The sequence below is a fragment of the Pollicipes pollicipes genome, unplaced genomic scaffold (genome assembly GCF_011947565.3).
Source record: "Pollicipes pollicipes isolate AB1234 unplaced genomic scaffold, Ppol_2.1 Scaffold_7261;HRSCAF=8764_pilon_pilon_pilon, whole genome shotgun sequence".
NCBI lineage: Eukaryota > Metazoa > Arthropoda > Thecostraca > Pollicipedomorpha > Pollicipedidae > Pollicipes > Pollicipes pollicipes.
In genome coordinates, this window is record NW_023597054.1 from 13651425 (window position 1) to 13679424 (window position 28000).

General features: G+C 56.7%; 2 protein-coding genes across 4 annotated transcripts; both read left to right on the plus strand.

Moving 5' to 3' along the window:
* Positions 1–4050: 4050 nt before the first annotated feature.
* Positions 4051–8453, plus strand: LOC119113066 (integrator complex subunit 1). The gene is made up of 7 exons (XM_037237389.1): positions 4051–4128; positions 4375–4525; positions 4986–5178; positions 5928–6049; positions 6641–6881; positions 7298–7499; positions 7953–8453. The coding sequence occupies exons 2-7, from the start codon at positions 4464–4466 to the stop codon at positions 8066–8068; spliced, it is 936 nt and encodes a 311-aa protein (XP_037093284.1). The 5' UTR covers positions 4051–4128; positions 4375–4463; the 3' UTR covers positions 8069–8453.
* Positions 8454–10316: 1863 nt separating this feature from the next.
* Positions 10317–27781, plus strand: LOC119112493 (COBW domain-containing protein 1). Of its 3 annotated transcripts, none has more exons than XM_037236693.1 (13): positions 10317–10351; positions 11669–11852; positions 12096–12192; positions 12933–13024; positions 13991–14050; positions 14974–15011; positions 15369–15424; positions 16424–16555; positions 18075–18131; positions 20444–20489; positions 20911–21045; positions 24236–24362; positions 26984–27781. In XM_037236693.1, the coding sequence occupies exons 2-13, from the start codon at positions 11681–11683 to the stop codon at positions 27064–27066; spliced, it is 1095 nt and encodes a 364-aa protein (XP_037092588.1). In that variant the 5' UTR covers positions 10317–10351; positions 11669–11680; the 3' UTR covers positions 27067–27781. The 3 variants fall into 3 exon arrangements, with proteins under 3 accessions (XP_037092588.1, XP_037092587.1, XP_037092589.1); XM_037236692.1 differs by lacking the exon at positions 10317–10351 and adding an exon at positions 10363–10464; XM_037236694.1 differs by lacking the exon at positions 10317–10351 and adding an exon at positions 10518–10622.
* Positions 27782–28000: the final 219 nt, after the last annotated feature.

Genomic DNA, 28000 nt, shown 5'->3' on the forward strand with positions numbered 1-28000 from the left:
CGACAGATACGGCTCCTTTGAAGCGTATCGCGTGCGTGCTGGCTGTTTGTGCGAATACAGTTGGCTGTATATGACGCTATGAAATGCAAGACTTTTGGCTTGAGATACAAAACGTGTCAGCGCTCCGTTTTATTGTCACCGGATGATGGGAAAAATTTCATTGCTTTCCTCAAGCAGTCCTACTAAGTTGCATACAAATGGTTAAAAAGTTGTCTCACATTCAGGTTCTTCGCGCGGAAGATGGGCCGCGCATAGCAGTTGTCGAAAGAAAGAATATTATTTTGTAGTCTGCGACCCAAAAGATGTAAAGCTGAAGCCCACGTCGGAGTGTGCGCAGTCACATGGATGCGTGCGGATGCCCGCATTTCGTCGACCCACGCAACGATTTTATCGAGCCTCCAGAAAATTGTGGAAATGCCTCAGCTCGTCGAGGTAGTGTTGATCTGTTTCGCGAACATGCTCCACATTGGCCATGACGTCACGGAATGTGTCCTGTCTCGTTGGGCGGTTCGTACATGACGTCATGTACGTACTGAGCTCTCATTGGTCACTGGGAATTCGCAATGGTTCTGGAACGCGGCGGAGCTCGAGAGCCATCGCGATGTTCGGTCTTGCATCGGGAACGTTCTCGGCTTTCAGCGGACCAGTTTCTTCTAGTATATAACCACAAGGCATCTTTCTGCGACATCAGAATCATTCCGTTCGTCAGGGAAGGTGGAGCTCGCGTGGAAACGGCTGGAGAGCAAGAGAGACCAACATGTCGACGCTGTTGTTTTTCGAGCCTCGCCGGATGCCGTGCTGGGATCCGCGGTCTGAGATTACGCGGTTTGAGCGCCGCACGTGCGACCCGCTCGTCCACGGCTTGCAGCGGGCGCTGAAACGCGACTTCTGTCAGGCGCTTGAGCCGATGGCAACGAAGCGACTGTGCCTACGCGAGGAAGAGGAGCGGCCGGAAGGCCAGGGCTTCCGGCTAACGGTCGACGCCGCCGGTTACCGGCCGGAGGAGGTGACAGTCAAGCTGTCGGGCAGAGTGGTGACGGTGCGTGCCCTCCACAAGGAGCGCTCCGATAGCGGCTTCGTCTCCAGCAGGATGGTGCGGAGGGTGACTGCTGCCGGACCACGTGCGAGCTGACGGACTCACCTCCCGACTGACCCGGTCAGGCCAGCTGGTGCTGGAGGCCCCGCCGCTCGATCGGCCGGCGCTGGGGGCGAGAATGGTGAAGGTGATATACGACGCTCCCAGCGCTCACGCTGTGGAGGATAAGTCGGCGGGAACTCCGGCGACGCGGTTGGAGGAGAAGGAAGCGGAGCCAGCGGCGGATACTGACACGGCTGCGTCCGGAGAACGCGCTGACAGGGAGGATGCCGACGATAGCAAGCGGACTGCTGACGACAGAGCTGCGTCGCCAGCGGGAGAAAACGCCGCACAGCGGGCGGTCGTGGCTGGTTCTGACCAGGACCCTGCCGGCACGCGAGCCGCTCCGGCTGGAGATCATCAGCCAGAGGTCGGGGACGTGGCCGGCACCGCCGATGACAGCCAGGACGAAGGCGAAGCTGATGGGGAAGTCGCTGCCGACTGCCCGGCGTCCGCGTCGGAGAACACCGCCAGCGCGGCCTGTGAACCAGAGGGCGATGAGGTCATGGATGTGGCGCAGGGTGGCGCAGGGGCAAGTCCAAGAGGTCGTGGAGCGGCGCCAGGAGGGTGAAGTGGTTGCGGAGCAGCATCAGGGCTCAGGGGATGAGATCTGAGCAGCGCAGGGAAGACATGTTCTGTCTGACAGTGGACGTGCGGGACTTCCTGCCGGAGGAGGTCGGCGTCAGCGTCGCTGACGGCGTGCTGACGGTGAAGGCCGTCCACGAGGAGGAGGCCGAGGGTGGAAGCACGACGGTCCACCTCGAGCGCAGGGTCGCGCTGCCTCCTGGCGCCGACCCTGACCGCGTGACCTCGCGGCTGACGCGTGGCGGCCAGCTGGTAGTCGAAGCGCCAGTGGGGACTGCGCATGCGTCGAAGGGGTTGGTCTCCGGTGCGTGATGGCAGTAATGGCGGAAACGTGTCTGTCTAGACCCCCAGATTGCGTTTTAAGGGATATTTTGGAGACGCATCGTCTCCGTGTAGCAGCGCTCATGTCTTATCTCATAGTGTGACAACTGACGGATACCAGGCGGCGCATACGCTTTATGTTGCGTTCATGAATGTCAAGTGCGCTTGCGTGTTGCCTTTCCGTTATGTTGACTGCTGTGTCGTGGTCCTTCGGCGTGTTCGACGGCATTGACTGCTCTGGCGTCGCTGCCCACATCGGTTGCGTGTTTCAGCGATGTCTAATGATTACTACTTGCACAATGATGAAAATACATGTCGAATACGATATGGCCTTTGACATTGGGAGACGGTGATGTCAGAACGGAGGACCGTTGATCGTATCAGGTACCGACGGAGTAAAGACCAGACTCGGCTGTGGACGCGCCGGCGATGAAGTCATGGTCATGACATATGACGCCATGACCGCCTCAGGCGGCGCGGAAGTCCCACTGCAGGAACGGGAATGCTACTTGGGACGAAAAAAAGCACCTGGACGCCAGAATCCTCGCATTACCTCCCCTCCCCCCCCCCCCCCCCCTCCCCTCGGCATCCGGGCACAAGTCGCACGGTCTAGGGCTCGTAATGAATAATGTGCCGGTCCTTGTGTTCAGATAAAAATGATCTCGAAAGGTAGAAATGATGTCGTAATTTCAGGTTTGAAAGGATGCTTTTCGAACCGCCCCTGGTGACAGCTGATGACACCACTGGGCGTGCAGGATAACGCATGATGGACCTTGAATGGGAGACATCGCTAAACTCCTGTCAACAGGGGCCACCACACTAGACATCCTCAAAACACCCACGGTGGAAATTCTCCCTGCCCTCAATGCACCAAGGTCATGGTGATCGCCAGCAGCAAAGAAAAATGGTTGAAGGATTGTTTGTCCATGACGCTCTCATGATGGAAGGGATGAGCCCCTTGTTGTGAGGATGACCAGACCTGACTTTTGAATCTACATTCTCGTAAGCCGTTGGAGCCTTTGGGCCAGATTTTGTGCCGGGAGCACACTTCTGCGCCAGTTTAGGCCAAGATTGGGGGTGGTGTGCCTGACAGTGTCCGCAGGGGCCGTGTATTTGACCCCATGAGGGCTGCGCCCAACCCCCTGTGACCTCGTGTGACACTACGTGACCGCGCCAGACTGTCCGCGCGCCAGAGGCCGCTTGGATTGAGACGTGGCGCGCCGTGTTTCAGGTACGACTCCACGATCGTGCTGGATTTCCTGTGGGCGTGCCTGTACGTGCCGCGCCTGTGGCAGGGCCAGGACAAGTCGGTCGCCTCGCGCCAGGAGAGCGGTGAGCTGCTGCGGCTGAGTCTCCCGCAGGTAGGTGGCGCCACCGGCGCACATGGCGCATCCCTGTAACATCGCTCCAGAGCCGGTGGTATGGGTCCGTGGACAGGGCGGTCCTCGAGCTGTTAGACTGCGTCGGCACGTCGCTGATCCCCTCAGTGGGCGTCTTGGCCAGCATGGGCAGCCCTCTGCTGCGTGTGGGCGACGCCGCAAACTTGTGTTGGTCTCGGATGTCGGTAATTTTACCGCCATGCACCGTCATGCAATAACAATGCTATAGTTTTGTAACGTCATGCAATAACCTGTGCTGTCTGCTGCGTTTGGGTGACCCTGGAGACCTGCGCTGTTATTGTCGTTCTTCCGCGTTTCTTCAGCCGTGCGCCGCGCTCTGCCAACGCTGATGCAGTGGCGGATCCTCTGTCATCGGTATCGTTACAACGTGGTCCCGTCCCTCGCGCTCGATTTTTTTAACCGCCGTTCCGCTGCGCTAGATGGTGAGCCTGGTGCGTCACGTGGTGAGCGAAATGGGCAGCGCGGACGGCGCCGACGTGCGCTCTCGGCTGCCGCTGCTGCTGCGCTGCTGTCGCCGGCGGCCGCCGCTAGTCGCCGCCACCGTCGCGCACCTGCTGTCCGCGCGTGCCGCGGGCGGCCCGGCGGCGGCGCCGGCCGAGCGTCTGCTGCTGGAGCTGTACCTGCAGCTGCCGCACATCATCTCGCAGCTGGCCGACGACGCCGAGTTCCTGCAGTCGGCGCTGATAGGTCGGTCGGTGCTGCTGGCTCAGTGCTCCAACAGTCATCCAGTTGGGTGTTGGGGGTGTAAAGATCAGTGCATGCTACCAGACTTGTGACTGTCGGCACTGACGGCCAGCGTGGGCAGCCACCGCCCGTCTGCGTGTTCTACTGGCCACATCTCCGGAGAGTCGGTCGACACAGGCGTCGCGTCTGAGTCGCGTTTCGTCCAGCGTCAGCCGGTGTGGTCGTGACCGGTCGGCTCGCGCCCGGCAGACGGCGGCGTCAGCGTGCTGGACTCCCTCTCGCACACCCTGCTGACGGCCATCGGCGCCACGCGGCCCGGCAAGGAGTGGATCACCACCATGAGGGACTTCGAGATCTCACTCCGCAAGATGGCCGCCACGCATCCGGTGCTCTTCCTGCGGTCAGTGACGGCCGCGGGGTGGGGCTCGGTCAGCCGGGAGGGGCCGGCTCACCTGCGGGGAGGGGCGGGGCACGGTGCAGCGCTGGTGACGCTGTAGGCGTGGGGGCGGACCGATGATATGAACAAGCTCGTCCGCTTCCATTCTTTCGTAACTGACGGCGCAGATGTAGAGTGAGAAGTATGGCTGCTCGTTTTGCAGCGATAGCACATTCGAGTTGAGAAGTTTGGGTCTGCCTTCTGCTCTGCGTGACCACCCTACGTTGTTTGACGTGCGGTTGTTTGATGCAGTCACGGTTGATACAGATACAGCACAGTCACGAATCATGTGAGTGGCGTGTGTATGTGCGCGTAGTTACTCGATACCGAGAACCCAGTGCTGAGCAGCAGACATTGTTGCGGGAATATGTTAATGTGTTGAAGCCTGACGGTCATGTGTATGTGTGTATATGTGTGTGTGCAGCCAGCTGCCGATCATGGCGTCGCTGATGCGCGGCCGGACCCACCTGGACGGCCCCGTATTCCGGCTGAGGAACCACGCCGTGCTGTTCGCCCAGCTGCTGGGCGTGCTGGAGCTGCTGCAGCCGCACGTCTACCTGTCGCAGCACCGCACCGCGCTGGTCGACATTCTCGACTCGTACTGCCACATGCTGCAGGTGACCGACACGTCTGCGCTGCGTGGCGCCGGCCGCCGACAGCGCTGGGCTCCCACTGGCACGTAGGCTGGGGTGACCTCTCTGGCAGAGCAGCACGGCGCTCGTCGGTGTACCGGGCTCCTGTCACGCGCGTCACGTGCTCCTGATGCGCTGTCACTTGCTGCTCTCGTCGCACGCACACCGCTGGACAGTACGGTGAACTTCTCCTGTCACGCGCGTCACGTGCTCCTGATGCGTTGTTGCGTGCTGCTCTCGTCGCACGCGCACCGTTGGGCAGCACACTGACCTCCTGTCATGTGTTCCAGTTGACCCTTCCAACATCGTCCGTATGGTATATTTGTCTTGGGATGTGCGCGGCACGTCCCGCACTATGCTCGTGGCCGCCTCCAGTGGTTCTCAGTTATTCGCATCGAGATAAACGCTGACATCGGACGTTGCGGGGGATGCAATGTTTGACCGGGTCAGCAGCAGTAGACGGATCCGAGAGAGCTTCGAGGTGGTTGCCGCCTGCTTGCAAACGCCTTGTCTTTGGATCAAACACGCCGCTGCCGCTGCATGGTCTAAGGACAAACGGTTCAATGTCGCTTGGAGTGTCTTCGATCCCATGTCCAAGCTCAGTTATTAGTATTTCCTTTTTTATTGTCAGCTGTGCAGTGAGTCTGACGCAGTGCGAACCCGTTCATACATGCCGACTTCGTTCACATCCCTCTCGTTCATGTGTCATTCACACGTGTTTATGTTGTCGGCAGAGACATAACCTGAAGGAGGTGACGGCAATGATTCCCCGCATCGCCGTCATTCTCAACAATTTCGTCTCTCACGCGCCGGCGGAAGCGTCCCAGTTTCTCAACAAGTACTCCAACCTCATCATGTAGGCTGCCCTTCTGCGTCACAGTTCGCTTAACTCTTGGGGCGCTATTGACTGTTTTGAAAATTACGTCACTTGGTCTTGGAAGCCCATCTTTGTTTAGGCGTAAATCGAATTGAAATATACCGAATGTCGTTCGTCGTTTCCGCGCTCGCCAGCTTTGCGTCTCGTATCTGCCCAGGTAGAGCCCCGCCGCCAGCCGTGTCCCTCACCCTCCCCGTGTCCCACCACTCGCTCGCGTGCCACGTCTGACCGGCTCTGCACGGCGCCGCCAGCCGTGTCCCTCACCCTCCCCCCCCCCCCCCGTGTTTCACCACGTACTCCCGTGCCGCGTCTGACCGGCTACATGCGGCGTCGCCAGCTCTGTCCCTCGTCCTCCCCTCCCCGTGTCCCACCACCCGCTGCCGTGCCGCGTCTGACCGGCTCTGTACGGCGCCACCAGCCCTGTCCCTCACCCTCCCCGTGTCCCACCATCCGCTGCCGTGCCGCGTCTGACCGGCTCTGTACGGCGCCACCAGCCCTGCCCCTCACCCTCCCCGTGTCCCACCACCCGCTGCCGTGCCGCGTCTGACCGGCTCTGTACGGCGCCACCAGCTCTCTGTCGGCCCGGTTCTCGGACCAGCCGCTGCTGCGAGCGCTGGCCTCGTGCCTGACGTCGGCCGGTGCCGGGCCGGCGCCGCTGCCGGCCGGCCCCGACCAGGGCCCCTCGCCGGCCCAGCTGTCCGGCCTCATGATGAAGCTCAACAGCGCCGAGAGCAGCGACGAGCTGACGACCGTGCTGCAGGACCTAAAGGCGCTGGCCGCCCGCCGCGTCGGCGTGCTCGATCAGTTCGTGGTGAGTGGCGGCGCGCAGGTGTAGGGAGAGGGGTGGTGGACGAGAGCGATGGGGAGTTCACGGAGAAGGCAGCGAGATGGGCAGCGAGGTAGGATTTCGTCTGGTGCAATATGTCCCTGTCAGTCAGAATTGCATATGTATTCCTCAAGCACATCAACGACGGCGATATAAATATACAGTCAGGTGCTCTATGTTGCACATGTAGTCCCTGTTACATGTCTGTTATATGTATATTTATATCTGTGTGAGTTGCAAGTCCATATGTGTTATTCAAGTGCATGAACGACGTGAACGTAAATCTGTAGTCAGGTGCACCCACTGCGAAAACAGGCGTTAGACTCCTATGGCGTGCCGTTCCTCCGCTGCCCAGCACACGTCGCCCTGTACCGTCAACGCACGGCCTGCGTGTCCGGCAGGACGACCTCTGCGACCTGCTGTCGAGCAGCGGCGCGTCGGTGCGCGAACTGGCGCACGAGCTGCTGCTGCGCCACCTGCAGCAGACGCCGACGGCCGCCGACCGCTGCGTGTCGGCCTACTTCGAGTGTCTGGACAGCGGCGACGAGTGCGTGCGCTCGATGGTGCTCGACCGGCTGCCGGAGATCGTCGTGCTGGCGCAGGGTGAGGGCCGAGACGGACGGCCGGCGCCGGCGCCGGAGGCAGGGGGAGCGGGGGCGGCGATGGAATCGGCTGACCAATCAGCGGGGGGAGCCGGTCGGCCGAACAGTGGCACACGGGGGAACCAGTGCCAAGAGCTGTCGCTGGCTTCGCGTTGTGCCGGGTTTGGGACGGCGTGCGACTGCTGTGTCAGCATTTCACGCTTTTAGTTCAGGTTCGGCGTAGAGTCTGCTGTCCCGCGGAGAGTGGTTCCTTCAGCTGTGTTTACATCCGGAAGGACTGTGGGGTTGCGGTCTGCTGATGCTCGCTGACATTTTGCCGAAGGTCATTGTATATGTGGAGGTCATGTGAGGATCCGCTGTACAACGCTCGAGGGTGTCTAGTGATGGAGACGCCGTTTGTGGCGAGGCATGCGACTACTAACCGGTAACCCTCTGACCGTTCTCTCCCTTCCAGAGTATGCCAGCCAGCTGATGCAGAAGGCCTTCGATGTGGCCATCTCGACCAACGTGAACACCGCGTCGTATATTAGTGATGCGATGGCTCTGCTGAACGTGCAGATCGGCGCGTGAAGAACACATTTGCACCAAAGCACCATTGGTGATCGTGGCGCTGAACGGGAGGACCAGTGGTGGCGCAGTATCACCTGTGATGTCCCGGCCAACATCGATGTACTGACAGCGCTGAACATGCGGACGAACAGGCGGCCGGGGGAGCAGGCGGTGGTTTCGTGATCAGCGTGTGTGCTGTAAAGACGTGAATAGTGATTTTCACAGAACCCATGTTTATGAGTGTGCGTCAGAACTTGCGTGGAAGGTTGGTATATCGAAGTAAAAAGTCGGTCAGACGGCTGACGGTCCATGTCATGGCAAGGTGATGAAGCGGAGCAGTGCAAGACATCGCAATGTTTAAAACTGCATTTATTTTACTGATACTCAGCTTTCATTCACGGCAGTGTCCCGGCTTTCTGCCTACACTAAGCCCAGCAGGCTTGATGACACGTAGCGCTCACCTGCATGCGACAGGCCGGCAAACCTTGGACGATGCAAGATTGCACACCCGGTATGCTGGGCGTGGGAGATCGATGCTGGGATCTCAGATGCGGATTTTGCAATTGTTCGGTACCCGACAGGCTTGCTGAAGCGGCGTTGGCTCGGGATGCTTGGGTGTGTAGTACGTATTTATATTGTTCTGTTTAAAGCCGCTCCCAACCTTCGGATATTTGAGCCGCCTGCAAAGTTTTCTTGAGTGGTCATGTAAAGTTGTTTTGTCCAGGAGAACGATTTTTAACGCCAAGTCTAACGTTCAGTGAGCCAACGCAGGTGTTCATTTGATATTTATGTATGGTAGCTCAACACGAGCGGAAAGGCCGCCCAGCAGTGACTGGAGGCCCAGTTTCATCAAGGTGGGGTGTGAAGCACAGTCCCAAGAGCTAGGCTGAAGATGTCACCTGGACTCCGGTCCCCCAACGTGAAAGCTTGCCTCGAACCCACACCACGGGTCTGTGGCGGTAGTGTGTCGATCTAGATATCTGTTTAGACCCCAACATCTGTATTTACGGTGATATTACGCTATGCATATTTGTCGCTTCGTCGGCCCTGGGCTTTGTTTAGTGGGTTCTTGCTTTTGGGAGGTGTCCGACTCCCGGCCTTCGGTGGTCATCGCCCGAGCGCGGGATAGCCGCGGTCTGGGGTTGAAGGGTTTGGATACGAGGACTTCGCGTTGCCGGGTGACGGTTGGCGGCGGGTTCGCCCTCCACGTCTGGGGAGAGCGAGACATTCCAAGGTATGATCAGCTCAGCCTGGGTGGGCCGGTCACCCGTCCGTAGGTCCCCCTCGGCTAAGGCATGGCAAGCCAGCCACAGTGCTGCAGCGCAAAGCTGCCGGACGCCCAGGCCGACGTTTAAGGCATCTTCGGACGCTTCCAAGGAGCTGCGACGCAGGAGAACGCGAAATCGCGACAAAACACGAAATCGCGTCAGTGCGTGCGTGTGTGTGTGTCCCTGCTAGCTGTGTTTCATGAAATATTTGAAGACAGGTGCTTACCAACGGCGAGGACAGTGGGGCCGATGCCTCATACGTGAGGGGGGGGGGGGGGGCAGCAGCGTTCACATTTCTCTCCCACACTTCACAATCGATTTGTATTTCTTGGTTGTTGTGCTAACTAAAATATTCGCAACGAATAACCATTTGCACAAACCACCACCCATCTTCTTCAAGACATGTGAAAAAGTTTCATGCTTTACGTAAAGAAGTCCTCGGAGGCCGCTTCAGCCTCGGCCGGACACCACCAATAATGAGCAGCTCGTCTTTCGTAGGCGCGGGGAAGGGGGCGTTTCCCAAGCAGGGACAAGGCCGGGGCCCGCGAATGTCGGTCAGACGGCCTCTCGCATTGGTCCGACCCACCTGAGAAAGTTTGGGGTCCCTGTGTCGGCCAGGGTGTCCAGGGGCTATCAGGGGATCGTATGCCGAGGAGGGGCTTGGGTGGGGCAGGGACACTGCTGAACAAGGACGGAACATTCCCCCGAAACTGCATCTTTTCGGTAACTATAGATGGCTTGTGACAGAAAGTAAAGAATTAGAGCAATGAATTATTATTGGGCTCCCCTTCCTCCTTACAGAAATGCTGACAGCTATCTTAGTCTGAGATCCTTACGAAGACTGACCTTTGCTGAACTATGGGTACGGTCTGAATTGGACTGGTAGTACCTTCAAACACGACCGAAGCTTTTTCTTGCATGCAGCGATTTGGCAACGCAGCAGCTGCATGTAAGTCGACGCTCCTGATACAAACCTGTGCTACCGTGGGCACCGTGGTGATATCCAAGCTGGAATTGTGAATAGCCCGGGACTTCGGTACGGCTCAAGTGGGGTTTTGTTGGTTTTAAACAACTCTGCGTGATTCTGATTGAGACCTAAGCTCTAGATTACCGTTCAGAACGTTGAGCTGCAAAGGAGACGAATAATTGGTGTGTAGTTCACACCCCTATGTGGAACTGAACAGTGCTTGGGCGTGCTTGTTTCGGGCATGTGGAAGCCAGAGTCTAGACTGAAAAACTTCATGCTACGCCGAACACATTAGGCGTAGTAGCAAAACCATGGCAAAATTTTCAGTGTTTAAACAAGTGTGAGCACCCAGTTCAGTGCTTGATGGGCACTAATTTCATTGTAAGGCTAGTCAGTGTTCCAAGAAATTGTTATGTTGCAGACATAATATGGGGCAGAATGATTTCAAAATATTTTTGTGGCTAAGCTAGATGCATGCAAGTCCTTGGTTTAGCTCAGCAATGTTATGTGAGCAGTTGGAGCAGTAGGTGGATCTTATGTGCACTGGTGTTGAAGTTCAGTAAAGAAATTGTGGTTAGTACCCTCTAAGCTTAATGTGTGGTATAACATGAAGTGACCTAATGGTCATCCTGCATATATTATCTTAATGGACTAACTTACTAGTTGTGACACTTTGAAACTCTAAAACTTCAATCCTCATTATGATAGGAATATGTGTTGGCAGTGACAAGAAACAATATTTATGAGTAGTCATCAGCATGCTGTGAGTTATCCACACATGTACCCCATCATTGAAACATTTCAGAACCTGATGGCAGTAAAGAATACCTGGTTAGAATTGTCCCATGATAGATATATACAATGTGCATACCATCAGCAGGTCAGGTAGAAAGAAATGAGTAAATGTTTTGATTGGGCACAACCCTTCAAAAGATATCAGGAGTAGACCAACATATCATCATGGGAATAACACATATTTGTGATCAGCTGCATGAATGCTGATAGCTTAAACACCAGTTAAATGTTAAATAACCTGCATTAGCTGTCAGGCATGCTGTCAGATATAAACACAACACATATACTCAAATGTTAATGTTTGCCAGTGAATTATTGGCAGGAGCATCATGTATTGGATGTCATGGGTAGGTAGTCATGTGCATAACATACACAATAAAGCTGTTTTTGGGTAAGAAGTGGTCAGATATAGCTATGTCAATGTGGAACTATTCATCATGTTGTCATTGATTTAATGGTCCTTTGATGCAGATACCTTGTGTGAATCTGGGAAGGAACATATACTCTGTTCCAATTCTACTATACCTCAGATATGTATCAAGATGCTGATCAAATGTGTAAAACTTTCTGAATGGAATTACTTTTTTACAGCACAGCTCCATCATGTCTGATGATGAGGACTGCATCCCAGAGCTGGTGCCTGCTGAATATGCTCCTATCCCAGTGCTCATCATCACAGGCTGTCTGGGAGCTGGAAAAACTACACTGCTGAACTACATACTGACAGAGCAGCATAATAAGAGGATAGCTGTCATCCTAAATGAGTTTGGTGAAGGTAATGATGTCACTCATTTGGTAAGCCAGTTTGAAATATTTTAAATGATTGATGAATGGATAATCCAATAGTTAAATTGTCTTTGTTATAATGGACACTTCACATGTAACTAGCTCAGATTACCCACCACTAGGACCTGAGAGGTGCCACCTATAGATGGACTTATCCACTTGTTTGGCTGCATTTGTATGTAACTGATGGCTGATTATAAATGGACTCTCAAAGATTGAATTCCATTTCCAGGCAGTGCTATGGAGAAGAGTCTCTCCATAGGCGAGCAAGGCAACATGTATGAGGAGTGGCTGGAGCTGAGGAATGGATGTCTCTGCTGCTCAGTCAAGTAAAGCATGACGACAAGCTCATTAATTCTACCAGCGCAGTTTATAAATGTGGTATATTCATCGATGGGACGCGGCACCAATAGCGATTCTTCCATAACAAAATGCTGAGATCGTCGTGAATGGGGATTCACGACACACTCAGCTGCTGAGGTCACATGGCGTTGCCTGTCTCTCACCCGGCAGGAAGGGCGTGCATTGCGGGGAATCGAACCCCTTACCTCTGGTTTCCCATACATGCAGTGGTTACTGCCGACGCATTGACCGCTACACCATTGGCTCCCCAATGCTGAAATGCAATGCAGTGCCATACTGAATCCCGAGATCATCGTGTTAATAAGTGAAGTTTTGCTGGCCTACATTTCAATTGCAAAGATAACGCGGAAGGCGTCTGCACTTTCCATATTCGTTTGCAGTCAGTTTCACAGAGCCACGTGATCCAAAACCCATCCAGTAGTGAAGGGATGTCCTCAGACTTTTACGTTGTGTCACGTATATGCGAACTTATTTGCTTATTATCTGTGCTAGGTAGACCATCTGTTTTAGGTATTTAGCTGGGAGCTGAGCATTGGATTATGTGTGGCCACAGCGGGACTGCAAGCTGGGGGCCTGCTGTGTTCCCTGCATACTGGGCACCTGTGATCTTTCCGTGGTCATGCGTACAGTGTATTGAGCTAGGCACAGCATGTCTATGTCCTGTATGCCGTTGATGTAGGCTTTTTACGTTCCCTTTTTTCCGTAGGGACAACGGCGTGAAGGCGATAGAAAACCTGATGAAGAAGCGCGGACGCTTTGACTATATCCTGCTGGAGACTACGGGACTGGCAGACCCCGGTGAGAATCTGGTCGTTGCGTTTCGCTGGTGCAGCCGTCCAGGGTGCGACCCACCACTGACCGCTCACTAGATAGTGACGTTTGCAGTGTCTGGCCTGCTACTCAGGTGGCTTTGTGCCCTGTCCAGAGTGTGTCGCCAGCCCTGCTTCTTAGGTTCAGTTGCAGCCACATGGCTTGTGCCCTGTCCAGAGTGTGTCGCCAGCCCTGCTCCTCAGGTTCAGGTGCAACCACATGGCTTGTGCCCTGTCCAGAGTTTGTCGCCAGCCCTGCTTCTTAGGTTCAGTTGCAGCCACATGGCTTGTGCCCTGTCCAGTGTGTCGCCAGCCCTGCTTCTCAGGCTCAGTTACAGCCACATGGCTTGTGCCCTGTCCAGAGTGTGTTCGCCAGCCTGCCTTCTCCGGCCTCAGTTACAGCCACATGGCTTGTGCCCTGTCCAGATGTTTGTTGTCGCCAGCCCTGCTCCTCAGGTTCAGGTGCAACCACATGGCTTGTGCCCTGTCCAGAGTTTGTCACCAGCCCTGCTTCTTAGGTTCAGTTACAGCCACATAGCTTGTGCCCTGTCCAGAGTGTGTCGCCAGCCCTGCTTCTCAGGTTCAGTTACAGCCACATGGCTTGTGCCCTGTCCAGAGTGTGTCGCCAGCCCTGCTTCTTAGGCTCAGTTACAGCCACATGGCTTGTGCCCTGTCCAGAGTGTGTCGCCAGCCCTGCTTCTCAGGCTCAGTTACAGCCACATGGCTTGTGCCCTGTCCAGAGTGTGTCGTCAGCCCTGCTTCTTAGGTTCAGTTACAGCCACATGGCTTGCGCCCTGTCCAGAGTGTGTCGCCAGCGGGATTTATGCAGTGCTGTCCCACTTTGCGGCGCCAAGCGGCTCGTGAGCCGGCTGGCTCCCAGCTGGTCGGCTCAGGCGCTACCGCGCTGACTCGGGCCACGTGCAGGCTGTGGGTGATGTCACTGCGCCGCTTTCAGGACCGGTCGCCTCCATCTTCTGGCTGGACAAGGAGCTGGGTAGTGACGTGTATCTGGACGGTAAGCCAAGACGGAGCTGAGTCAGTGGAGTCCATGCGGCTTTGCGGCAGCGGTCATGGCTCTGCGCCGGGCCCTTCCGTTCGGAAAATAGGTGTTTTGCGATCAATATTTATGTCGCATGGAGTCGACGGAATTCCCATCTCGAATATTCCGGTCCATGCGTCATTATGTCTCGGTGTCCCCGATGAGTGGTGTATGAAAAGGTCCAGTTCCACGAGTCACGGTGGCTGTCTCCGCTCTGCCGTATGCCGTCATACTGCGTGCCATGCTTCCGTCCATCCACCTCGCGCATGAAATTTTGTTTCGTCAGCTATTTAAATTTCCTAATGGCCACAACGTCATCGTTGAAAATCTTCTTATTAGACCGAAGCATGTTGGGTATGGAGATCATTCGAGAAAGATCCGCTTAGTGCGGCCTCGTCTTCTTTGTTATGCCTCCTGTTTTTCCTAAAACGAGCGGAGGTTAGGACAGGGTGTATCCAGTCGTGATGTCTGAACATTATACCGAGCATTAGTTTAATAATGTATTGGAAAAATTACGAAAGGCTAGTTGGGTCATTTTTATAGGTGTAGTTTAACCGTCACTGTAGGCTGGCTGTGCATGGTGTGTTGTTTTTGGCTATTGTTATATTTTCAAGGTTGTTAACGCTGAGCATTGTCATTATTGCGGGTCATTCTCAAAAATAGCATCGATGTACTATTGACAATCTCATGCTTCTGGGAAGTGCACAGTATGCTGTGTTCGCATCCACCACCACCACCATTCATCGGTGTTAGTGGTGTAATAAACGGATGTCCAACAGTTCAGGTTCATCTGTTGCACAGGTGATTTTGACTTCGTCGGGACGCTGTAAAATATTAATTCCTCCAAGCTTCCGTAGCTTTCTTTCATGTCTGATCGCTGTATTATTGCGTACTTTCAGGAATAGTTACGGTTGCTGATGCCAAGAACATACTCAAGGTGAGTGGTAGCTGTTTATTTATTACCTTTTATCGTTCCGCCCCGCCGCGCTGCAACGTGAGCACATTGTATGCACTCGGCGAGTGTCGTCTGCATAAATACTAGTTGATTTAGGAGCCGGCAGATGGTGTTCTTGGCGCGGAGGCGCCATATACTCGCGCGCGAACGAGCCAATCTAAATACTCCTGCAGTGAAAGTAACCATTACGTCTGCTGTGATGTGCGCGGCGTCTGTCGCTGCAACGGCCGCCGCCGTCTGTCGGGCCGTTTCGTGGCCGGGCTAAATGGCGGCCGAGTTATGGCCGGTGATCTGTCAGCCCGTCCAACATGGCGGACGCGCGTCTGTGGCTGCTTGCAGGCGCTGAGTGCGGCCGAGGGCGAGGCGAATGACGCGTCCCCGCAGACGCCGGCCAGGTGAGGAGCGCGGGACTGGCGGGGGTCAGGAGACGGTCACTGGAAGGTGGCAGGAGGTCCTGGTGTCCACAAATGGACAGTCCGTGGAGGTGTCAGAAACTCCGGTGTCCTTCGGTGACCAGTCCGAAGCTGGCCACCAGTCGGCCCTGTTCCTGTCTTCCCGGTAGCCTCGCATGGCGCCCGCAACTGAAGGCCGGTCATGATGGGCAGGCTTGTCTTTGGATGCGGAGACTGAAGGCCGGTCACGATCGGCGGGCTTGTCTTTGGATGCGGAGACTGAAGGCCGGTCACGATCGGCAGGCTCGTCTTTGGATGCGGAGCGGCCAGCCTGGCTTGATCCGGTCGAGCTCTCTGTGTTGACGGGCCTCTAGTCGGCGCCGCCCGGGCTGCCGGCACATTCGATTAGCCCCGCCCGGCCGCGCTGATTTCGTTGCGTCCTCTCGCTCGTGACAAATCCGTTTTGCCAAATTGGCTGATTAATATCGGTGATGTGGTTTGTCAGCTGTCTGTGCGCGCGGCCGTGGTCCGCTCTGAGCCAATCAAGCACGTCTGGATCAGACGTCGCCGGCTGCGCTTGAGACAGCTGATGGCCGCCCTCGGTCTGGTGGGGCGGTGGAGGGGAGGCGGTGCCGGTGAACGGCGATGGCTTCAGCGGACGGCGCCGCTGGGCTGGGGGCGTCGGCAGCTGCGGTCGCTGACGACAGCGGGGGCGGTTAGCCGTAGCGATGACCATGTCGAGATGACGTCGGTGTTCAAATGTGACGCTGATGGGAATTATTTTGATCGCTAGCGATGGTGGCGATTTACGACGGACGTGCGACCAAAGCTGCTGGGAAACGTTGACATCTAACGGCGGCTGTGATCTCGGGCGGTAACGATCGCGTGTTCTCTGGAGATGGGACCCGCACATGGCTCATGCCGTGCCATGGTCTGAATCCGTACCATGTGCCCCGCTCTCGGAGGTGTCCGGTGCGTGACGCGCGCTACCCGGCGTCGCAGGCAGGTGGCGCTGGCCGACCTGCTGATCCTGAACAAGACGGACCTGGTGACGGCCGATCAGCTGACGGAGGTGCGGGCCCGACTGCGGGGCATCAACGGCGCCGCCCGCCTGCTGGAGACGTCACGCTGCAGGTCGGGGCGCAGGCTCGGTACACTAGCGGTGATCAAATTGTCGATTGTATGTCAGCGATCAGACGGCCGGGCGGTGGGCTGCAGTGGTCAGGCGGACGTGTACCGCAGACGCTGTAGATAAGGCATCAAACGGTTGACGGTGGTGGTCAGACGGCGAGGCGGTGGGCTGCAGTGGTCAGATGGAGGTGTACTGCGGACGCTGTAGATAAGGCATCAGACGGTTGACGGTGGGGGTCAGACGGCCAGGCGGCGGGCTGCAGTGGTCAGACGGAGGTGTACTGCAGACGCTTTAGATAAGGTATCAGACGGTGACGGTGGGGGTCAGACGGCCAGGCGGCGGGCTGCAGTGGTCAGACGGAGGTGTACTGCGGACGCTCTAGATAAGGCATCAGACAGTTGACGGTGGTCAGACGGCCAGGCGGCGGACTGCAGTGGTCAGACGGAGGTGTACTGCGGACGCTGTAGATAAGGCATCAGACAGTTGACGGTGGTCAGACGGCCAGGCGGCGGGCTGCAGTGGTCAGACGGAGGTGTACCGCAGACGCTGTAGATAAGGCATCAGACGGTTGACGGTGGTGGTCAGACGGCCAGGCGGCGGGCTGCAGTGGTCAGACGGAGGTGTACCGCAGATGCTGTAGATGAGGCATCAGCCGACCCGCTGCGGCTGTGCCTGCGGTAGGATGGGCCACTGCAGTCGCTGGTAACGCGGCTCGGCGGTCACTGGTCAGGTAGTGCGATGAAGCTCGGCAGCGAGGTAACCAATGTGTTGTGCTCCAGTGTGCGCAGGCATCACTGCACCGGTGCCGTCGCGCCGTAGGGCGGCGGTTGCGCTCAGCTCGAACGCTCCTCCCTGCCGGATGTCAGGCGTCGTCTGCGATGGCATGCTCTCATAGATACTCCAACGATCACTATTGCGTTATCAGATGTGCGTATGTCAGCGCGGCCAGGCGTCCCATGTTTTAGCGCGCGTTTGATGTTTTTGCAGCATATTTTGGGAGCGAAGCAGAAGTCATCATCGACTTCCAACTGCGCTTCAGATTAGCATACGACTTGTTCCGCACATCAGGAAGACCATTAGCGAACGTTTTATGAACCCTTGTAAATGTCCTCCTTTCTGTCAAATGTTTTCATTGCCTGAAAGAGTGGCAGCTGTGGACGTGGAACCCCCTTATGAAATTGCCTGTGAATTTCTACGTTGCGCTTCCTTTAATGGTTATTGAATTGTGTTCGAGATTCTACGTCATTGTATTTAGAGCACAGCGAGAAGCCGGCAAAAAAACGTTGCGTGTAGGATGTATCCATACGATGGATGTATGCGTGTAGAATGTATTTATATTTAGCCGCATTATTATATGTATTTATACGATCTCTATTACACTTATCCATAACATAGATCTGAAGGGATGGAATATTGCTTATGGGTGAACGTCAGTGTTATCCAGCAGCTGCATAGGTGCCATTTTTGTGAGTTGTGGTACCTAACGTCGTCTTTCTATTAAACGTTTCTTCCTCTTTCCAGGGTGAATCTGGACTTCATCCTAGATCTTCATGCTTATGACCAGGTGGACTTTCAGAAGTAAGTAGACGTCGGTCGTTTTTAAGATGTTGCCGACTGGTTTGCAGCAGTGCCTTTTTGACCAAAGTCCCGCTAAGCACATGTCATGAAAACCCTGCAACGACGACTCCAGTAGAGTAGCTCTAGTTTAACGGATATTCTTGCCGAGAAAAGAATCCTACCATGTTTTCTCCGTATGGGGGAAACACATCGACGTTAATTTACTGTCAACCACGTTGTAAATTAGACCCAGGCGCATGGATGTGGCTTTCGTCGACGCTTTGGCGTGGGACCAAGAGCGCTCGCCACGGTAGCTGAGTGTGTGTTGTTTTTTCGTTCCTCGCCACACATCATCGTCATAGGCAAGTTGAAAAGCACATGCTGAAAGCTGAACTTCCCTGGGCCACCTGGTTGTTCGGCTGGTGTGAGTGCAGGGATCAGCGCCTTCAGCATAGTAATTGAGGGTGAGACAATAGGTGGGTCAAGAGCACCCTTCTGTCCGGCCTCTCGTATGCTCCTCTGCGTGTAGCCCAGTACTCTTTTTTCACTCGAGCAACTGCGTGCAACTGGCCAAATGGCGCTCATTTGGGTAATGACATCGCGCGCGTCAAATTGTGTTGATTAAAACAAGCTGTGGTCCATCATCAAAGAGCTTCGATCATCTTTTACCCGCAGTTTTTCTTTCCTACATTGTGAGGTAATCGACTTGCTTTTCAAGATACGTTTCGCATTTTGCGTTCCGTTTTCCGTCCGCCACCGTTGCGATAGTTCAACGTTTTCAAAAGCTGCCATGACTGACTTGAAAATGTATCGGTGGCTCAATAACTAGTTGTGCCCCCCCCCCCCCCCATCCCCCCTTATCGCGCGGCAATATTTGTCGGACGCGCTCGGTGTCGCCCAGCCCATCCGAACGCATTGCCGTTTAATGCGCCGCAGATAATCCCGCGTCCGCCCCCTCGCTGAAATTAATCTGCGCCAATCTGTCGCCGCCGGGGGCCGGTTGGCGCATCCCTGTCATAACCCGGCTCGACAAAAGCCGGCTCCATAAAATTATCATACGCGTTATAAACGATGCCGGGCACCTGTCAGCGGGGCATTGTGTGTGGCGGCCGCTGGTGGCCGGAGCCGGGCGCTAATGGTGCGCTAGCGGCGTCAGTGCCCGCCGACAACTATCGCCCGCCCCCGCCGCCGCCCCCGCCGCCGCCCGCGCCCGCGCGCGCGCGCCTCCTCTGTTTGCCCACGCGGGGGCAGCAGGCGACGCCGCGCGGTGGTCGGATGGGCGCACGCGAGAATGTTGCTTGTCAGGGGAACGGGGAGGGTGGATTGGAGTATAGGGATCGAACTTGGCGAGACCACGAGCGCCTCCTTCTGGTGTAGACTTCTGTTGGGTTTCTGCGCAACACACGTTATGTTCTTATTCTTCGGGTAATTGTCTTGGTTGTCTTGTGCAGTCCTTGGAAGCTGCAGATTTGTCGGCTGTTTTCGGGCGACTTCGCGCTGTAGATCGCTGAAGCTGGAAGTAAAATATCTTGCCATCATCCGTCACTGTGTGGCTAGGAATTGGTCGGTCGCAATCCCAGCGATTGACATTGCCACGCAGTGTTCCAAAATGCAAAGTAGCGGTACTCCTCGCTAAGTGGTTAGGAAAAAAACAGAACAAGTGAAAGACAAGCAGATTGTGATTATTAGCCGAACCTTGAGGACGGCCTTGAAAAAACGAATCAGGTCACAATACTATATCACTACTAGATTACCGGAGCTATACCAAGACATAAAAAATAGGTCGTGTCCTAATACCGTGTCATAATCAGATTGCCTGAACCGCGCCTTACGTTCCCGGCATGGGCGCAAGAATGCATTGATGGGTGAGGGCGGGTACCGTATGTAGAACCGTATGTAGAACTTGGCTCTTTCCACGTATGATAACAAGGTTAATGTTAAACTTTTACGGTCGTGTCCTAATACCGTGTCATAGTCAGATTACCTGAACCGCGCCTTATGTTCCCGGCATGGGCGCAAGAATGCATTGATGGGTGAGGGCGGGTACCGTATGTAGAACCGTATGTAGAACGTGGCTCTTTCCACGTATGATTACAAGGTTAATGTTAAATTTTACGGAAAGTGCAAGCACCCTGGCCTCAGTCCCCTGCCCTGGCCCTTGCGCCCGTACTACCGGCTCTTTCCACGTATGATTACAAGGTTAATGTTAAACTTTTACGGAAAGTGCAAGCACCCTGGTCTCAGTCCCCTGCCCTGGCTCTTGCGCCCGTACTACCCAGCATTGGCATGGCAGGCATGGTGAAATTGAAACATCGTTTTCTGCCTTGTTTCAGTGTAGAAAAACAATTCACTTTACCGGAAGGAACACACATAGACAAGGTAAGTCGGCAGGAAACCCGAAAGCTTGTTTGGATTCGAATATCATTAGTGGATGGGCGAATGTGACATTCGCAGTGACATACTATCAGAAGGTTTCTTGCAGCGCTGTAGCACCACTATCTGTGTTGTCAAGCGAGTGACACAGCATGCAGTGTTGCTTTGCTTAGATATTTTTCAAAGGACATAATATGCCGATTTCTCCACCGCCTGGTGTAGCTCGGGCTCACGTGATGGATTTGCGGCCTTTTCAACTGTAAGGAAAAAATATCGCCATGAACGCCATCGGCCGCCTGGTCTGGCACCGGCTCCGGTTTCAGACCTTGAGTACGGTTACTCTGCCGCCTGGTCTGGCACTGGCTCCGGTTTCAGACCTTGAGTACGGTTGCTCTGCCGCCTGGTCTGGCACTGGCTCCGGTTTCAGACCTTGAGTACGGTTACTCTGGAGGTCAGTGGCAGCGTGCGGCAGGAAGACTTCGAATCGTTTGTGCACGGTCTGCTTTGGGAGAAGAACGTGCTGAACACGAGAGGTGAACCGTTGGAGATGCTCAGGATGAAGGTGGGTTACAATCCTTTCAACGCGCTGTCCACTTGTTCACGATGTCCACGATGTCCTCAGCCGTCTATCTGTACCTTGCTGCTAACATCTCTCGTAGTTTTCTGTTCGTGCTGTGGATGCTGCTCTTGTCTGTATATGCCGTCCATGTGCTGTGGATGTCGTCAATTGTCTGTCTGTGTCGTCCATGTGCTGTGGATGTCGTCATTTGTCTGGTCGTGTTCATGTACTGTGTGTGTCGCCAGTTGTCTGCCTGTGCCGTCCATGTGCTGTGGATGTCGTCAGTTGTCTATCTGTGCCGTACATGTGCTGTGTGTGCCGTCAATTGTCTGCCTGTGCCCCCCATGTGCTGTGGATACCGTCAGTTGTCTGTCTGTGCCGTCCATGTGCTGTGGATGTCGTCATTTGTCTGGTAGTGTTCATGTATTGTGTGTGTCGTCAGTTGGCTGATTGTGCTGCACATGTGTTGTGGATGTCGTCAGTTGTCTGTCTGTGCCGCCCATGTGTTGTGGATGTCGTCATTTGTCTGGTTGTGTTCATGAACTGTGTGTGTCGTCAGTTGTCTGATCGTAATGCACATGTGCTATGGATGTCGTCAGTTGTCTGTCTGTGCCGTCCATGTGCGGTGGATACTGTCAGTTGTCTGATCGTGGCGCACATGTGCTGTGAATGTCGTCCATTGCACGTCTGCGCTCTGTTGCCAACCGTTTCCCGTGACTGTCGGCGGCTCGGCGCCATTGTCGGCGCTGTCCCGTGGCTGGAGGCGGCGCTGCACTGCTGTCGGCGCTGTCCCGTGACTGTCGGTGGCTCGGCACTGCCATCGGCGCTGTCCCGTGACTGTCGGTGGCTCGGCACTGCCATCGGCGCTGTCCCGTGGCGTTCCGTGATCGGTGTCTTTGGCATGGCTCTGGGTGACTGCACGGGTGTCAGTGTCTTGCTGCAGCTTTGTGGCTGTGTACTGTTGTCCTCCTTCCCCTGGTAGCCACCGGTGTGGCTACCAGGGGTGTCACGTTGTGTAATTGAGAGGGGGGGGGCTATTATAATTATGTGATTCAGGGATGCTAATCGAAGTGGCCGAAATCTAGAGAGAAATCGTGATTTGAGAGAAGGTCAGGTAACCCTAGTGAGTCAGCCTTCCCCTCCCCCCCCCCCCCCATCTAACTGATCTCAGAAAGTGACACGCCTGGTGGCTTCCTCCGTCACCGAGCTGTGGCTGTGGGTATGACCGTGGCTGCGGCTGTGGCTGTGGCTGTGGGTATGGCCGTGGCTGTGGCTGCGGCTGTGGCCGTGACCGTGGCTGTGACTGTGACTGTGGCCGTGGCCGTGGCCGTGGCCGTGGCCGTGGCTGTGGCTGTGGCGGTGGCCGTGGCGGTGGCCGTGGCCGTGGCCGTGGCCGTGGCCGTGGCCGTGGCCGTGGCTGTGGCTGTGGCTGTGACTGTGACTGTGACTGTGACTGTGGCCGTGGCTGTGGCTGTGGCTGTGGGTATGGCCGTGGCTGTGGCCGTGGCCGTGACTGTGGCTGCGGCTGCGGCTGTGGCTATGACTGTGACTGTGGCCGTGGCCGTGGCTGTGGCTGTGGCTGTGTCCTTGGCTGTGGCTGTGGCCGTGGCTGTGTCCTTGGCTGTGGCTGTGACTGTGGCTGCGGGTGCAGCGGTGGCGGGACACCGCTGCGGGACCGTCTTGGCAGAGGCCGATCTGCGATCCCTTCGTGACGCCTGCCGACGCCGTTGACCGGCGCTGAACACGGCCGCCCGGCCGCCGACCGCGCCGCTAATCCGGCAGCCATTTGGAGCCAGCTCGGCCCAGCTTGGCGGCCGGGACGCCCGAGAGAGAGCGCCGGAGCGGTGGGCAGAGCGGCGGCGCTTCTCGGTCGACGCCTTTGTCCCGGCCGCACAGTGGGCCAGTTCTATCTGCCCCGGTAAACTCCATTCACACGCACTTAATGAAAGACCGCGAGCCGGCCGGCCCGACAAAGGCCGCTGTTTACCTCATGAATATAAAAGGTAGTATGATATCAATGGGCCCGCTGCTGCCTGTAGTGGATGAGTGGTGGCGCACGGCTCCCAGGCACCGGCCGCGGATCGGCCGGCCGGCCGGCCACGCCGCCGCCTTCGCCCGCGGGATAAAACTCTTGTCATAATAGTTTTCCACCCGGTGAAAGGCGGCGCTGCGCCCCTGAAAAGGAGATTTTTTGCCGGCGGCGGCGGTGTACACTTCCGTAGTGCGGCCGGCTGTGGCGCGGCCGCGGATTATCAGGTCGCTGATCGGATCGTGGAGAGCCTCTCCCGGCCGCCAGCCGGCACAAACGCGCTGGCTTCTGGTGAACGGGCGGTGAATGCAGGCCGAGCCGCCGCTGAATGCCTCCCGGCCGCCGAGTGCCCAAAATAGGAGCACTCTTTCACGCCGTCTGTGAGAGTGAGTTGTCCCGCGCCGATATGAAAATATCATCAAAAATCGGGAACCGTGGTGCGGCATGCTCGAGCCCCATTCTTCTGTGCGCTGTGTTTTGTGTTATGTCGTGGTGATTTAGGGTGAACATCAGAGAGCGTTGAGCTTGTGATAGGAGCGCTGTGGTGTGTATCTGAGAGTCGTAGAGAGTAGTTTGTGCTGTCGGTCTCGCAGCAGTCCTCGATTGTTGTCTCGCTACTGATAAACGCGTTCATGGAGGTCTTTACCAGGTACGCAACATTGTGTTTATTTTGATCGGGTCTGCGATGAGCCCGCTATCAGCCGTCGGTGCCGTGTCCTTGTTCCGTCGCCCGCACGGCCTGTGGATTGTTATCGTTGTCCCCACCACTGGACTACTTGTCACCCATGAATAGGCCGCGAGGAGTGCTCCTGTCCCGATCCATGGTGGCCTATGGTGCCGCACTCTAGCCGCCGTTCATTCCGTGTAAAATTAACCGCGCAAGGCGCGGCATCCCTCGCAGCATAAGAGACGACGTAAAATAAAACGAGCTTAACTCAGCGTAAAGCATGGAACTCCGTGGGGCCAATACCGTCTTGCCGATATGGCGGTCTCCTGCTGCATTTTCTTGCGATATATCTGTCGTTCAATCAGCCACGGGTGCCACTTTACGAGTTTACCCAGAAGCCCATGCTTGATCCAGCCACTGCTGCAGCGCTTATCACCGTCGTATTGTGGCCTCTGTCGCGCGCCCTGCCGTGACCGCCGCCGCCGTGTGTCGCGCAGGGTGTGGTGAGCGTGGCCGGTCAGCCGCGGCGGCTGATCCTGCAGGCGGTGGGCGAGATCTGCGACACCGAGTACACCAGCCGGTGGCGGCCCGACGAAGCCCGGCTCGCGCGGCTCATCTGCATCGGTCAGTCAGGGTACACGCGGGCAGGGCGGGCTCAGCCTCCGGCAGCCGGCAGCCCGTGTGCCCTGAGTTCAGTCGGGGTACACGCGGGCAGGGCGGGCTCAGGCCGCCGGCAGCCGGCAGCCGGTGTACCCTGAGTCAGTCGGGGTACACGCGGGCAGGGCGGGCTCGGCCGCCGGCAGCCGGCAGTCCGTGTGCCCTGAGTTAGTCGGGGTACACGCGGGCAGGGCGGGCTCGGCCGCCGGCAGCCGGCAGTCCGTGTGCCCTGAGTTAGTCGGGGTACACGCGGGCAGGGCGGGCTCGGCCGCCGGCAGCCGGCAGTCCGTGTGCCCTGATTCAGTCAGGATACACCGGCTTCCGGCGGGCTCAGACGCGCCCGCGCAGACGCTGCAGCGGCCGCGGCGATGGACGCGGGGGGGCGGAGTTGCGCTGGCATCTCCGTGCTGGGCAGAGAAATCTCGTTTCAGCCAGGTGTGGTTGTTCTGCGAGCAGGCCTTGTCGGTTCTTCGGCATCGTTGTGACACGACGGTCGAGAGCTCCATGGGGTTTGATCGAACCCAACTCCGCCCGTCATGCGATGATTTAGATGCAATCAATATTTTGGAACAGGATTGGATCCAGCAAAGACCGGTGTTATGGAAGGTTGAATGACGGCACGGGCCAGTGCCATGCTCCTTTATTTTCCAGTTACGAGATACTCGTTGATACAATTGTGGATAATAAGCGCTCAAGTGGAAAAGTAATGTCTCTCTCCCTCACTCTCTGTATTTGTCCTTAAGAAATGCCTTATCTTAAGGCCCAATTTTCAGCTGATAACCTTACGATACCTTGCCTCAAGTCGTGTTTAATGGCGCAAAAAGAGCCTCTCTCGAACACGAAACAAGAAAATTGTCAAAACCATATTCATATGGTACAGTGTGGGTTAAGCCGCGGAACGCCGCTGGCCCATCGGCGCACCTTCAACGTCGCTTAGCTGGCACGGTCGCGCCTCGCGACCCCTCGGCGGCGGTGGCTGCCGTCTCGTCACTAGCGGGACGAGCTCAGCGCCGGCCGCGCCGCCGCCGGAGCCGGCCGACAATGGCGGCGCGGCGGCGGCGTGTCGCGGCCCGGCCCGGCCCGGCCCGGCTGCCGGATCATTAGCCGTGTCGCCGTACCCGGGCGCCGTCAGCCGTGAGCGACTGTCAGCGCCAGCCGAGCGTGCGCGCCCCAGCTGGCCGGCCGCCGCCTGAGCCGGCCGGCCCGCACCGGCGCCGCGGGACGGCGGCCAGCCCCCGTGTTACGGGCTGTTCGGCGCGCGTGGGTTGGCTGTTGATGGGCCGCGGCGGTGTCGTGTTTGGTCTCGTGCGCTGTCGTGTTTGGCCTCGTGCGCTGTGTCGTATCGTTTGATAGAGACTATGCTGATCTCCGCTGTGCGTCGGGTATGGTGTCGCTGCTGGCCCTCACATGAGGCGCTGCACAGATGCTCACCCATTAAGAAAAGCGCATGTGACATTTGGCATCGTGAGACGTGTCCCCGAGTGCAAGTCGATGCAGCCAAAAACGGCCACGAGTTTTGCTCGAAAAGGCAGCGCTGTGCTGCCTTTGTCATGGAGCGCCGCATAACTCGTGATATGCGTCATTTTGGGATGTCCTATGTGCTGAATTGGTCTACATATCCGAGAAGCTCAACGTTGTCCAGCCGCGGAGCGTGTTTTCTTTGGAACGATGGACGTGTCCTGTGTCTGAGTGTGCTGCTGCGGTGGTGCGCGCGCGAGTGTGAGCGTGTCCGCCGACCTCGGGTTAATGGTCGATCTGCAGGCGCACCCAAATAGGTTCGCTGGCGTGCGACCTGTATGTCCGCCCCTCGCCATGCTGCTGCTGTCGTGCCGGTCCGCGGCCGTGCCGTACCGTGCCCCGGCGTCAGCCGCCGCCCCGCCCCCGCCCCCGCCCCCGCCGTCGTCACCTGCGGCCGGTGCGTGCGCGGATCCCTGGCGGCGGTTGCGGCGCGCCGGGCGGCCCTTCCGTCTCGGTGGCGCGCGGCGGGGAGGCGGCGGCGATACGGGGCCGCGCTGTTTGTGGCGCCGCCGCTGGCCCTGCCGGGGGGGCCGCGCCGCTCAAAGCCGCGCCGCGCCGAACTCGCCGCCTCAGAAGTGCCGCGCTCGCCGCTTTTTGCGGCGCGGCGGAGGGTCAGCGCGCGTCTGGCGGCAGCAAGAACTGGACCGCCGGCCGCTCGAGTGTGATAATGGGGTCGGACGGCTCGCCGGGTCACGGAACGGTGCTGACGGCCGCGTAGGTCAATGATGGGCAACGGTGCCAACTGTTGCGGGACAACAGGGGGGGGGGGGGGGGGTCGGCGCCCTGCACAAGTCTCACATGACTAAGTGTCTCAGATGAGTCTTTGTTTCAGATGACTCAGTGTCTCAAATGACGCAGTGTGTAAGATGGCTCAATGTCCCAAGTGACTCAGTGTGTCAGGTGACTCAGTGTTTCGGATGACTCAGTGTGTCAGATGACCGAGGCTGTAAGGTTACTGTGTGTGGTGGACCAGGTTCATGTCCCCAGGCGTGGTACCGGAGGCTGGCGCTGTCCTGTGGTGTGACCGGGGTTTGCGGCTATCCGCGTATGACGCATGACCGGTGTTTCAGGTCGGCACCTGGACCGCGCAGCGCTGCGCACTGCTTTTGAGTCGGCAGTGCCGGTCCAAGCTGAAGACTCATCCGCTGTGTGACGTCATGGCTGGCGGTGTGACGTCACAGTCCGCCATAGCTCGTTTTTTGCATTGGTCTTGGACATGTCGCTGTTCGCTGTTGCCCGGGCCGGATGTGCGCCGTGCGAAATCGACCCGTGATTGGTGGATTTATAACAGAATATTTATTAGACATTCTGCAGGACAGGTTTACAGGTTGCATGCTAGCACCTCCAGGGTTGCTCCCTGCCTTCATTCATCCCCGGTCGGAAGAATGGTGCTCCTCAGTTACTGAAACAAGCCGGAAAGGTTGACAACGCACTGAGCCTCGCCAGCGGACCTCGTTAACTTCAGCCATGGCGTAACCAGCCGCGACGCATCCTTGCGTCTTGGCTTGGGCGTCGGTCCGACGGTGAATCAATAGCCGCTTGTCAATGGTGTTCAAGACCATAACGTAAGCCAGCGAGTTACCGCGGCGGGCTTCGGGGTCCTGGGACTCTTGTATGCGCCGCCACCTGTAACTTTGCAACGGTGAACATGCGATGGTTTGTGGACTGAACGTGAGCTTTCTTCTTGCTGACAGTGAAACATCTCGCCCGAGCACCCCTCATCTTTGAATGGTTTCCATGGTAACTGAAGTGATGTGTTGGACTCACCGAGTGAACCGTGGAACTTTTGTCTCCTGTCGCTAACTTGTGTGCAAATGGCTACTTGTGGCATCCTCATAACTGCGGAATAAAGACCAAGACTATAATGAGATCTTCTGTTTCTCGCTGTTTCTAAACCTTCAGTCAGTGCATCTGCAAGGAGCCTGTCATCATTCTCCAGTGGTTGAATGCTGAACCTGATTTGCAATACCGTTATACGTCATTCTGGTCTGAGTCTCGATTAAAATCATAAACCACCGAAACGATTCCGACGAATGGACGCGTACACAGGGGTAGACGCTGCATGCATGCATGCATGCAAAACATGT

Bases quoted from the DNA above. Each gene is read 5' to 3' on its own strand.
- LOC119113066 (XM_037237389.1), top strand. From the start codon at position 4,464: ATGAGGGACTTCGAGATCTCACTCCGCAAGATGGCCGCCACGCATCCG. The intron at 5,179-5,927 runs GTGACCGACACG...TGTTGTCGGCAG, and splicing joins CGTACTGCCACATGCTGCAG to AGACATAACCTGAAGGAGGT. The intron at 7,500-7,952 runs GTGAGGGCCGAG...TCTCCCTTCCAG, and splicing joins GATCGTCGTGCTGGCGCAGG to AGTATGCCAGCCAGCTGATG.
- LOC119112493 (XM_037236693.1), top strand. From the start codon at position 11,681: ATGTCTGATGATGAGGACTGCATCCCAGAGCTGGTGCCTGCTGAATAT. The intron at 20,490-20,910 runs GTAAGTCGGCAG...CTCCGGTTTCAG, and splicing joins AAGGAACACACATAGACAAG to ACCTTGAGTACGGTTACTCT. The intron at 24,363-26,983 runs GTCAGTCAGGGT...CCGGTGTTTCAG, and splicing joins CGCGCGGCTCATCTGCATCG to GTCGGCACCTGGACCGCGCA.